Raw genomic sequence first — 14020 nt, forward strand, 5'->3', positions numbered from 1 at the left:
TCGATAATTCCCAGGATAGCTACGCATAAATGGAAAAAATGATAAATATTAATGGTAGGTATACATGATAAGTATAGCGCGCGGAGATTGCATTCGGTGATGGCGACGGATTGCGCCCAGCGGCCATTGACCCCGCGCCACGTCTTCACCGCGACACAAACGCAAGTTTCCGCATACCACCGCTACGTGATTTCCCGCATCCTTGTTCCTCTCCCCCCCTACATCGCGACGTCATCCACTGTATCATTTTCCTCCTTCTCCCCTTATGACGTCCCTCCCCGTGGACTCTCCCGCGCCGCGGCTACTACTCTGCCCTCCTCGGAACTTCCGAACTAGAACGCGCCTATTCTACTATTAAGTTAAATAAACATTTTTTAAAAATAAATAAAATATTTTAAATAAATAAATAACAAAAAACAAACATTTAATAAACGTTATATAAACATTAAAAAAAAACGTTAAATAAATATTTCTTTAAATCATTATTTCAAACAAATAATTAATGTGACATGAACATTTGAATAAACGTGAAGTAAATATTTCTTATCACCACATTTTAAATGAATAAATAATTTAAAATAAACATTTTATAAATGTTAAACAAACATTTAAAAAATATTTTTTTCAACCTTTATTTCAAATGAATAATTAATGTTGAATAAACATTTTTCATAAACATTTAAAAAATGTTTTTTCAAACTCTTCAAATGAATTAATGTTAAATAAACATTTTTTTTTAATAAACATTAAGTAACTGTTTAAAAAAAATGTTTTTTTTTCAAACCATTATTTGAAATAAAAATAAATTCAAAATAGACATTAAATAAATGTTAAATAAACGTTTAACAATATTTTTTATTCATTTATTTCAAATGAAAAATTATAATGTAAAATAAACTTTTAATAAACGTTAAATGAATTTTGAAAATGAATCATGAAAAATATAAAATTAATGAGAAATAAATGTTTAAAAAATATTTAAAAAATATTTTATCTGCTGATTGGATACTTAGAAATTGCTACTTCGTTTTTGTTTCTGTTCAGACTCTCCATTTCGCAGGCCTATGTTATTACAATTAAAAGAAATAAATTAAAAAGAAATAAAATTATTAAAAAGAAATAAAATTTTATTTTTTGTTTGTTTTATATATAATTTAATCGAATATTCTTTTGGAGCTAATCAAAATAATCTGCTTCCCCTATTGACTATATTTACTGCTAACAATTTTGAAATATGATTATGATAGGTTAGAAATTAATTATGCTTGCTCTCTAAATCTGAATCAGTGGATAGTCACTAATTACTCATACTTAGTACTGATAATCAGTGAAGTTCAAAAAGAAAAAGGAAAAATATTTGAGCATTATATAATTAAAATACTGACATCACATTAATTTTAATTTTCCAATACCATATTCATTGAATTTAAGCACTAAAACAAGGTTAATTAGACCACATAATAAAGATTAGCGAGGTTAGGGATCTCATATTTAATTCACTGATTACCATGGTATACTTAACACTGATATTAGTGATTATCCATTAATTCAGATTTAGAGAGTATTTTTTTGTTACGTTAAATAGAATATAGATATAGTAATTCGTATATAAGGTTCAGATAAAGAATAAAGGATAAAGGATTGAGAATATCCCGGTTAAAAAAAAAATTTTGATATAAATGTTAAATAAACGGTTAAAAAATATTTTTTGGGCAATTATTTCAAACGAAAAATTAATGTAAAGCAAACATTTAATAAATGTTAAATAAACGTTTAAAAAATATTTCTTTCAACATCATTGTAAAAAAACAAAAAATTAATGTAAAATTAACATTTAATAAAGTTAAATAAATATTTAATAAATGTTCCTTTAAACATTATGTCAAACGGAAAATTAATATAAAACAATCGTTAAATAAATGTTTAAAAAACTATTTTGTAATCAAAGGCTACGAGTCGCAACTAGACGAGGAAATCAATCTAATATTTAATGATTAAATTAGAAGTATATAAAAACATAATCATATATTTCAATCCCTATTGAGGTACATTATCCTCAGTGTACAATTTAATAAAATTAAATAAACTTGCAATTTAATCATCGATATCGATTATATAACAATTCTATCACATATTCCTATTTGAAATTTTTGCGTTAAGACGATTTTACTATTCCTCTTCGAATATTTTATGTCCATATCTCTGATGTTGTTTTTTCTTCTCCATTTTTTGATTATTGCAAATAGTAACGCAATTCAACTTCACTCATTGCAAATTCAAGATTAGAAGCATTTTCAGTATTTAAATTAAAATAACTATTGATTAATATTATATAATTCGACATATTGTATAATTTAAATCTAAATATAAATTATTTGTACCTTTAATTGACCAGTATTTTCAAATTGCAATAAATTCACAATCAGATCGAGATATTAAAACAGAATAATTATATTAAATATGTTATTTTCAAATGATTTAACAAATAATGATTATGGACAGGAGATAAAGATATTATGTTGAAGAATATGTAATGGAAGGGGAACATGTGTGATAGTGAAAAAAAAAGAGAATCAATTAGAAAGGAGATAAAGAGATATGGAAATGTACAAATCAGGAAGAAATTCCTTGTTATTTTGCTTGTTTAATCCATTCTGTTGCTTTTTTATGTGTACCATCTCTAAAATCAGTCTTTTACTATGTGAAGATTCATTATCTAAAATTTTTATCTCGTCCCATTTAAAATTATGATTCCAAGCGATGATTGAAAATTATTGATGGTGAGTCAATCCTTTTATTAATATCATTTGCATATTCATGTATTCTAGTTTTCAATTTTCTTTTAGTCTGGTTCATATAACGCATCATAATCATGAAAAGGGATCTTATATATCATCTCTTGATGTGACATCTCTTGATGTAATCTAAAGTCCTTTCCACGAGTGATATACTTTTGTAACGTATTAAAGATAGTAAAGGGTAATAAAGGATATTCTTCTATTTGCCAAAGGCAATCGGAATAAAAGATTCTGAGATAGTTCTAACATAAGATATTGTAAAGTATTGATTATTAGACGCAACTTTTTTGTTGTTTTGTGTGGCATAATTGTAATCCCTATTAGAAAGAAATTTTATTTTTGTCTGTATAGTTGAAAAAATAAATTTAAGAGCATAGTCGTTCTTAAGTAAAATTTGAATCACTTCAGTCAAATTTTTTTTATGGAACATAGGATCTCTAACAAAGTCGACTGTGAGTCGACTATAACTTCTAGATGTTTCTGAAAAATGGATGTAAGTTGACTTTAAATGACTTGAAGACGTCTCTAAGTCATACAATGTTTCACTTTAAAGACGATTGTAAGTCGACTTTAAGTCAACTATTCTAAGCTGTGGTCCGATTCATGCCCACAATACTCATGAACAGCATTCATCCTTAACTGTAGTTAAACAACAAGGACGAAATGATTCCATATTTAAGCTTTGTGAGCGTAAATCACTAGACGTCCTAAAATTGATATTGGAAGGATGTCGGTACAAAATCGACTTACAGTCGACTCTAAAGGCCTGATTTAGCAAAGTCAACTTACAGTCGACATATCGATGTTTGTGCTGTTAGGAATGTGATAGTAATAATTCTTGTATCTATCAAGCAAGATAACGTTATTTTTAACTATTATCCTTATATCAAGAAAACTCCATGTGTTCCCATTACTAACTTCAATTGTGAATTGCCATTCACGTAAAGAATTAAAAACATCTAAAATTACATTCAAATATTCTTCTGATGCTAAAGAATGTCATCTACATATCAATTCACTTCATTCAATTCACAAGGTAACCTTTGAATTGCCATTTCTTCCAGATCTTTTAAAACTGTATTTGCAATAATGGTGATTCCATCAGTGTATCATAAATTTGTTTGTAAAACTTTTTATTAAAAACAAAAAAATTAAATTTAAAACTAATTTTATTGCTATCAAAAATTCTTCTCTCGATATGTTGATGCCTTTTGATATGTAACGACATCTTTTGCTAATACTCTCTATAGCCAATTCGATTGGTACATTGACAAATAATGAGATAACATTTAAAGAAACCAATTTTAAATTGAACTCAAAATAGATTCCATCAAGCTTATCAACTAAATGAAAACTAGCTACTATTACTGAACTATTTTGTTTGTATTACTGAGCTATTTTCAACATAGCTAGGTGCTCCAGGTTTGTTATTTTTAATAATGATGCAAATAGAGAGTCAAATTGTACAGAGGACTATTAATTGAGGAAACAATTACTCTTAGAGGCACATCCATTTTATGGATCTTTAATGTTTTGTGTTTGTGACGCTGGTGTTATCTTGTATGGAAGGCTTGTTTGTCAAGGCGGCGTATAATAACAACTACTCTCTTTGCTGTAACAATTCAAAATTTATTCTTGAGTCGAGTAAAGATTTGTTCGAAGCGGGCGGTAAATGGCTCATAATCCGATAATTGATGCGTTTGGTAAGATGCGTGCACAGATAATTCGCATTTGGTACGGCATTGATTTCTCACAGCCGTTCGAAAGAAAGTGTATTGCGAGCAGTAACGAGACCAACAAATCTCGCCAGAGATTCAGATAATTCTCGCGCACTGAATGCCCTCGCGGTATGCGTATACTGAGAGCTACATTACGTGACAAAGGGCAGCATTAATGCGCGGAGGAGCTTCGGTGTACTTCGCACTTAATAATTCGAGAAGAAGCATTACGAATGAATAGATGATTCGTATTGATCGGGAAACAAACTGAACTTTCGCACGCGAAACGTCGTCAATTTCTTGAAGTCGCGCAAGGAAGGGGAGGTCGCGTGCCATTTGAGATAGACAGCGTGATTAGAACGGGAGCGAGATATACGTATGTTTTGAATGAAATGTTGATCGCAGACATCATTGAACAGATGGCTCTATGAACTTGCCATCCCCAGAGAATACATTTGAATTAACGATTCCGGAACACATCGCACATAGCCTTGAATGTAGGTATTCGAAATAATCCGCAAAGTATGTAAGATATAATAATGGTATAACAACGAAAATAAGATAATATAGAATACAAAGATCGGAACGCAATACAATCGAAGCTTACGGTTCGCAATACCGATAACATCAGATACGGAAACTCCGCCGTGGAATCTTTAGATTCTTCGGTATTGATCGTGACATTATAGAAAACAAAGTTTTACAATTGGTCATCTGTCCAACTCGGACCTGTTTTTACAATTACGGCGCGAGTTCGTCATCACCGGGATGATATGCCGTGATCCGATCAAATTCCTATTGGCTCGATGGAGCCAGAGGGTTACGAACGATTGGGCCGACTTTGGCCAGTTGCTGGACAACGTCATTTTGGGCGTTGTTAAAGAGTATGCAAGTAATCACCGATCAAGATCTCCAAAAACCTTCGGTTATTTGTTGAACCATTTACCAATGCGAAAGTCTATTTTCATTTTAAATCAAGCATGATGGTTCGACGGTAGCGATAAGAGAGGTTCCAAAAATAACCGGGGGTCAGAGCGTAATAATTGTGAAGATTATCGGAAACGGGAGCGATCGGACATGAATTAAGGCACGCCTCGATCCGACAGAGGAGCGTGGACATCTCTTCAAAAGTTAATGTGGAGGCTGATGCATCGTTTTAAATGATGCTTAACACTTTTAACGCCTACCTCCTACAGGTAGGGATGTGCGGCGACGCAGAGAGTGTCACGCAGTTCCGTCAGTAGCGAATCGGTTTCAGATTAGGATTGCGAATTGCTTTTACATGTGCATTGGATAGTTCGCGATCGGCGTCGTGAAACGTGGTTCCGTTATCGGAATACGTGGACGTCAGTAGTTCTCGGTGAGAAACAAATCATTGATACGCTGCGACAAAGGTAGAAGAAGTATAATCGCTGACGAGTTCTAAGTGTAAAAGTTTGATTGTGAAGCATACGAATAACGATATATAGTAGGCCTTTTGCGATTTGTGCTCTCGATTGAGAGTCGTTCGGACCTGCGTAATCAACGCCTTATGGACAAAGACGTGAGCGGTGCGGTTTACTCTCCGAGAGGTCGCTCATGAGTTCGATGGGCACATCGGTGCCTGCATGGTATGCACGTATAAAAAACAGTGGCGCGGGCTCGGAGAATTTGTATCACAATGACGTGAGCGTTAATTGAAAACCGGCATGCAACGTTCGAAGATGATAGTGCTGGATAACGAGTACTAACAGCAACTAAGACGATGGGATTCCTCGCTCCTGGGAGACAAGTTCTTTCTCGAATACGAATAAGTCCAACCTCGTCTATATAAGGATTGAGAACAAAGAGTGGGCTGTTCTGCGGTACCAGATGCTTATGTTTTAAAGCCGCGATCTCATTAGGAAACATGTTTGACTGCATGGTTTTGAGTAGCGTTTGGCGTTCTGAATTTCTTTGAGGAGCAAAGTCGCGGTATTCGCTTGTGGGTTTTAGAGCGTCGGAGTCGATTTAGAAAACGGTACAGATAAGCGGTAGTTTGTAACAATTTTGGCCAGAAGAATAATGTGACGCGAGATTCCAATGGGGCGTAGCGTGCAAGATACATACTGGAGGCTCTGAGTGTTGTTCAAGAGAAACATCGGAGGGCACGAGTTCGAGCAGGACTCGGGAGGATGATGCAACCATGTTGAAAGGTCTGACCATAAAGCATGTGTCTCGAAAAGATCGGGAGCGAGACCGCGCAGTCCACGGGATTGGTGTGCGTCGGACATCAAGAAACTCCAGGAAGAAGTGATTGCCCAAACGCGATTGGCGACAAAGGTTTTCCATTGGGAAGGACTGATTCAGCCAGGCAAGTGTGATGGCGGAGTCCGTCCAGCAGTAACATTCGGAAGTTGGAGCGCTGAGCGCGCGAAATGCATCAAGCGAGTAAGAAGTAATGTAGCAGATAACTCCAATTGGGACGCTGATTATTTTAAGAGAGGCCATTTTTGATTTAATAAGAAGGGAGATGGTGATTGAACCATCTATATTAATGAGGATACACTGTGGCAGTGAAGGCCGCAGTTGATGCGTCGGAAAATCCATGAAGAGCGTAGAATATGAGATCCATAAGTAGTAGCGCGGAATGCTAATGGCATTGAGACGGAAATCGTTGTTGGTAATCGGAACCAGCAATCAAGAAATTGGCTAGGAATTTCGTTATCCCACTGGCATTGGAGGTCCTACAGTACGCTGCATAAAAATTTTGACAGTAATACTGACGGGAGTAATCTATCCTGAAAAATCGAAAAACTTAGCCATGGTCGAACAGAATAGCTTTGGTTCGTTTGGATGATGTCGGTATGGTCACGCGGAATTGAAAGACATTTAACTTAGGATTCCAGAGTACTCCTAAGATCTTAAGGTGCTCGTCATCTTGAAAAATCTGAATGGCTAAACCATGATTCGCGGACTCAAGCTCGACAATAGATTGGTGGCATGAAACGTTGAAGACTCAATGTGCGGCATGTGAAGCGTTGAAGACTCGTAAGCGGGTAGTTGCACTGCTGTCTCGTAAGACATCGTGATGCGGAATATAATAAGTTTGCTCCGATTTGACAATTTCTGTTGATGGACTTTTGGTCATATGACCGAGTGTTTCGTATTCTGCGAGAAATTCGCAGTTCTCGGAAGCATTAATCTCGAATTAAGCGTTGATTCCAAGCGGCGAAAGCTCGAAACAGCAATAGAGAGCGATTCATCTATCGAGATAAGTTTTTAAACGTAGTCGGACGATGTAGCGTCCTTCCCTATGGGAATGTGTCTCTAAAGTGCTCTTTACACTGATGCTCCTCAAAGTTCCGAGGAGCTTTCTGAGGCACTTCCTCAATTTCCCAAAAGCGACGAAGATCGCGATCAAGAATTTCAAGAACAACTCTGTGATGCGCAAGTGTGGAAATTAACTCAGTAGTCGGAAACGAGGCTATTGGTCCAGAAAGAATCCAGCCGAGAGTCGTATTTTGCGCAGTAGGTTCATGTTCGGAACCTTTTCAAATACCGTCGAAAAGTCGAAAAATGAGCGTGCCGAATAGATCAGCACCGATTATGATGTCGATACTGATCGAACTCATGGAGTCACGATCCGGTAAGTTCGAGTCCGGTGACGTGTTTCCAATAGTACGCAGTATTGACGCGATTCAGTAAATATTTCGTTAATGATCGAAATATAAACGCGATCGTAGTATAGGCAGGTCCGTCGTGAGACGCTGGAGTAATCGTAATTTGGGCAGCGTGACGCACGACGGACTTTGCTAATGCCGATAATGGAAACGGAGTGATTAATTCTCGAAAAGAATAGGCATTGAACAAGCGATTTGGAGATAAATTAGAGACGGATCCTTGATCAAAAAGCACGCGAACAAAACGTTTATGAGGCGAATAAATTCGCGCGATCATGAGCAAGATTTTAGAGCTCAGCGTTACGGTTTTCGATAACAAGTGCGTAACGACGATGGTGGATTCTCGCTATTCGTGGATGTGGACATCGATGATTGATGTCGACAAGCTTAATGTAATCAAAATGTAACAATGTGTGATACCGTTTATTACACTGTCGACACGCGCGAGAATTTGTCTTTCACAGCATGTTTCGTACTGAAACGGTTCACACAGCGTTTCTGATTTTTAATGAATTCAATACCTTAAGATGGAGTTTGCTTGAGGAATGTAGAATATTGATACAATAGATAGTTCGCTTTGCATACTTGCACAAAAACGGAATGGTAGACACAGTATGTAAGGCGAGAGTTTTCCTTTTAGAAGTCGTCTGTGACTTCTCCATTGCGTTCGCAGATGCGTTCGCGTCAAACGCGTGAATGCGAGATGCGAGAAATTGATAACAAGTTCGCGATAACGCGGATACTCTACGATATCCTCTCGCCGAGTTTAAGTTCCCAAGCTTTTCGAGATGACTTATCAAGCTTTTGTGCAGAAAAACAAGCCAATCATTCCAATGTTCAGTAACGCAACCGAGATTGCTCAGAACTTGTATCGCTTCATCGGTTTGATCGCGAAGCGTGCTAGGATCGTTAGAGATTTCTGTCATGAGCGACGGTAAATTGCGGTAAAAGTGATTGTAAATGTATCGTAATAAACGTTTATTATCGTATTGGGAGAATATTCCACGCGATAGAAATTATCATTGGTTACCGCGAGAGCGTTACTTGCATCCCCCTTTATACAATACAAATAATGCTTGCGCTTGATAAACTCTGATCATCATGGATAATCGATTTAAATTTATCGCGAAAACTTTCCCATTTGTCGAAATTCCTGTCGGTGAAGGTCGGAAGGTTGATCCTCGGAAGATGTGATGATGACCGGAACGAGTTATTAAGACTTAATGTGCAGTGGGATGGGTTTCGCGGATTTCGTGACGGTATCTCAGCCATATAGTCGACAGCTTCGTGGAAATAGTCCTCAGGAAGTAGTTCTGAGTGAAGTACACATGGGTTGCCTTCAGTTTCTCATTCGCAGTTAGCATAATTTTGCAATCCAGCTCCTGGCATCAGTCGAAGGTCTCCTTGAGGGATGCGAGGTGTTGCCGCGTTATGTCAGCTTGACCTGTCCCAGCTTCTTAAAATTAATGAGTGCGCGAGATAACACCCATTCTGCATACTCATTAATTCGTTGAGAGACATGATTTCCGGGAAAGCACGATTCGAATGTTCGAGAGTCAAGTAAAATAACTTTCCTTGGCGATGATCCGGTTTGAAAGATCAAAATATATTTTGTATTTGTAACGCTGATGTCACTTTGTATGGAAGGTTCGCTCGCTAAGGCGAACGTGTAATAACGACGATTTTTTTTGTTATAATAATTCAAAATTATTCTTGAGTCAAGTTAAGATTTGTTCGGACAGTAAACGGTGCTCGTAATCCGATAATTGATGCATTTGGTAAGATGTGTGCACAGGTAATTAGCACTTGATATGGCGTCGAGTAATTTCTCACAGCCGTTCGAAAGAAAGTGTATTGCGAGCAGTAACGAGACCGGCAAATCTCGCCAGCGATTCAGGTAATTCTCGCACACTGAATGCTCTTGCGGTACGTATATATATTGCAGAGCATTACGTGATAAATAGCAGCGTTAATGCGCGGAGGAACTTTCGATGTGCTTCGCACTTAATAATTCGAGGAGAAGCGTTACGAATGAATAGATTATTCATATTGATCGGGATCGGAAAGAACTTTCACACGCGGAACGTTTGCGCGATCGTCAACTTCTCGAGTGTTGCGCAAGGCGGTCGCGTACCATCTGAGATAAATAGTGTGATTAGAACAGGAGCGAAATACATGCATGTTTTGAACGAAATGTTGGTCGCAAGAATGATTGAACAGAGATGGTTCGGTGTCTATGAGCTGTTTACTTGCCTTCTCTCTCCGAGAATACATTTAAATTAACGATGATTCCGGAACATTTAGTAAACTATGTAATCTAAGTATGTTCCCATCAGTAGTAAGCCTTTTATAAATATTTTCGTCTATGAATTTATTATTTTTCCATCTGACTAGAAGAGATCGTAATTTACTAGTTAATTTTTTAGTGAGATCTTTGTTATTTCAGTTTAAGTATTACAGTTAATAACATTCGTTCCATTTTTTCCATGCAAATCATTACGTTCTAAAAGTGGTGTTCCCTTTGTCAGTTTTTGTAATTAATATGTTAGGATGATGTCTGATAAATTCATCAACCGATTTCAAACAAATTTAATAGCATATTTTTTAGAAAAATTTGTGAAAAATTGGAATTCAATTTGTATCACAAACATTCTCCGGCAGGTACCTCAGTTTCTTATCTCTCCATCTGCTCTCACAAAAGAGAGATGTTCTAATGAGCATAATTGACAGAGTATTTTTATTTTTTCTTCTGAAATATCATATGAAAAACTGCAATTTTATTATTAAGATGTTTTTGGACAATGATTACCCTATCAAATTTATCTTTGACACTATTAATTTAAGATTAAAATCTCTTTTAAAATGCAAGATGTTAAAACAAATAGATAATAATCTAATAATAATGAGATTGAAGATAAAAAATCTCTTGGTTTATTATACCTTTTTTATCGGATTATATACGTGACTCTGCTTTGACACTGTGAATATGTCGTTTAAGTTGCTTGGCGTTGTAATATTCTTTTTGCCGATCATGATTTAATTTATAGTATTTTGTATTAATTGGATTTACATTTCAAAAAAATGTGCACTTCCAAAAACAGAATTTTATGATAAATTTACAGAATTTTATGAATGAATTTATTTACTAAGAATCTTAATGTCAGATTATCTTTTTTTAGTTTAAATAAACTTGATAGAATCATCAAAGTTCAGAAAGATGTTTTACCATACGATTTTAAGAAAAATGTTGTATACAAGATTAATTGTAAAAATTGTAATGCTTCCTACGTGGGACAGATGGTTCATAAGTTAATCAGAATTAATGAACATAAAAATAATATTAATAAAAAAAATGGTAATTTATCTGTTATTTCAGAACCTATATTAGAATTCGATCATGAATTTGATTGGAATAATACAAAAATTTTAGATAACGAGAGATTTTGATAAAAGATTTGTGTCAGAGAAATTCAATATTAAAATGCAAGAGAATGGAATAAATTTGAAATCAAACACAAAATTCTTGCATCATTCTTATACGAACATAATAAATAAATTTTAACTCGGTTTTGTGATCATTTGATTTATACTCATTTTTTTTTATTTATGTATTTTCTTTATGACATTTACTTTCTTGACATTGTTATTTCCGTACTTACAATATTTAATCTTTCATGTTAATTTATATACGTGACTATGCTTTGTGAATATGTCGCTTAAGTTGCTTGGCGTTGTGATATTCTTTTTGCCGATCGTGATTTAATTTATAGTAATTTGTATTAATAATAATTGGACTTACATTTCAAAAAAAATGTACACTTCCAAAAACAGAATTTTTGACTGCAATTAGTTTTGTTCTCGATTCGATTTTTTTTTGTTTTTGACAACATTATTTATAAACAAAATTTTGGTATGTCCATGGATTTTCCTTTGTCTCTCATCTTTACGGACTTGGTAATGCAAAGATTAGAAAGGTCCGCTTTGATATTGTTTGGAGATAATGTTCTTTTTTATCGGTATGTCGATGAGTTATACGCGAGGATTTCGGTTCTAAGATGGATTCTTTTCTCAACGCGTTCAATTCGTTCATCTACAATGTACCATAGAAGTCGGAGATAATTGGTTAAATTTTCTAGATGTTTCTATTATCCTTAAAGACAATCATTTGATGTTTGATTGGAATCATAAACTCACATTTTCAGGCAGATTTAAAAATTTTTTTCTCTAATCATCCGATGTCCCAAAAGAAAGGCATAATTTTTAGTTTAATGGACAGAGTTCTATTGTTGTCGGATCCTGTTTTTCATTCAAAAAATATTACTCTTATCATAAACATTTTGATAACGATTCCACTTAAGTTCATTTTTGATATATCATTAATAATAGAATCAAGGATATCACTCGAAAAAAGATATCTAGAACTAATAACTTAAAGAATAATAAAGAATCTATTAATCCATCTTGGTTTACCGTGCCTTAGGTACCGATTTTAACAGAAAAATTCAAACAATTCAATAGAAATGATATCAAGGTCTTTTATTATAATACAAATTAAAGAAATTTATCAAAGTACATAAAGATCCTTTGGACTCTTTCTCGAAGTCTTATGTTGTTTATAAGACTGCAATGACTGTGACGCATCTGGGACAAAACGGGGAGAAAACTGAAAACTTGGATTTTAGAACATCGAAATCATATACATTGGAACATCAGCTCTAATTCGGCGATTGCAATTGGATCATGATTTTGATTGGAATAATATTCAAATTTTGATGAAGAACCAATTTACAACAAGCGCCTTGTCTTAAAGATGCTTAACATTAAAAAACAGAGTAACATTCTTAACCTACAGACGGACACAGAACTTCATAAATCATACATTCGATAATAAACAATGTTTGATTTTATATTGTCAAGATTTATCGCAGTCGAATCCGTCGAGAAGACGCTTTTCGCTGCTTTTTATTTTATTTTATACATTGGACGTTACACGCTTATAATGTGATATCAATTTTTTCATCGCTTTTGACATCGAAATTTGATGTTTTTTTATAATACTAACATGATTTGTCTCAATTATTAGATTATGAGATGAGTTTTTATCAGAGAGATGTATTATGCTTCTAAATAAAAAATTTTAGGATAACTTATAATGTTTCTATGTTTCTTTATGTTCTCTCTAGAACAACGAGAAATTTTCGCAATCGGTCAACCAATTGACGAGCTTGATAAGCAATTTTCTCTGTTTTAATTATCATCTAATTATGTAACGAAACAGTCGCTTGCTTAATTTTTGAATAATGTATTATACTGCGCCGGGAAATAAAATTTTTTGTACATTTGAAGAGGGTCTAAATATAAGATCGAAGCATGTATGTAATGTACAATATTGTAGCGTTTTAACTTTTGTATTTTCTACAGTTTGATTTATTATTTCTATCTTTAATTATATTTATGTTAAATTATATTTATGTTAATGAATAATGAAGTTTTATTAAGTTTTTTGACTTTTTTAGTCTTTTATATCTTGTTGTTGGATTAAAGTATTTTAATGTGCAGTTTTGGAGTAGAGTAGGTAAGTTTCCATAATAAATTGATGATTTTTCTTATGGTAACTGTCCTTCATATATATATTATTTTTTTATTTAGCTTGCACTTAGTCTAATATGTAACCATCATTTAGCTAACAGCTAAATGATGGTTATATATTTCAGATTTGGTTTATCTGAGAGACTCTCTTGCTGCACTCGATTACTTTGATTTACGACTACTTGAATTGTATTAAGTTGTGTTATATGGTACGAAACTACCAAGATGTCTCGAATTATTTATCAAGTGATTTTATTATACTAGATTGCTGAAG

The 14020-nt window shown here is 34.3% G+C and overlaps 1 protein-coding gene across 1 annotated transcript in view; it reads left to right on the forward strand.

Moving 5' to 3' along the window:
• The first annotated feature begins 8053 nt into the window (after nt 1-8053).
• The window catches only part of LOC105623705, a 72267-nt gene continuing 66300 nt past the window's right edge, over nt 8054-14020 (forward strand). The window contains exon 1 of the mRNA XM_012205090.1: nt 8054-8123. Within this exon, the coding sequence (XP_012060480.1) occupies nt 8054-8123 (70 nt within the window). The remainder of the gene's footprint in view (nt 8124-14020) is intronic.

Source organism: Atta cephalotes (assembly GCF_000143395.1).
Source record: "Atta cephalotes unplaced genomic scaffold scaffold00002, whole genome shotgun sequence".
Lineage (NCBI taxonomy): Eukaryota > Metazoa > Arthropoda > Insecta > Hymenoptera > Formicidae > Atta > Atta cephalotes.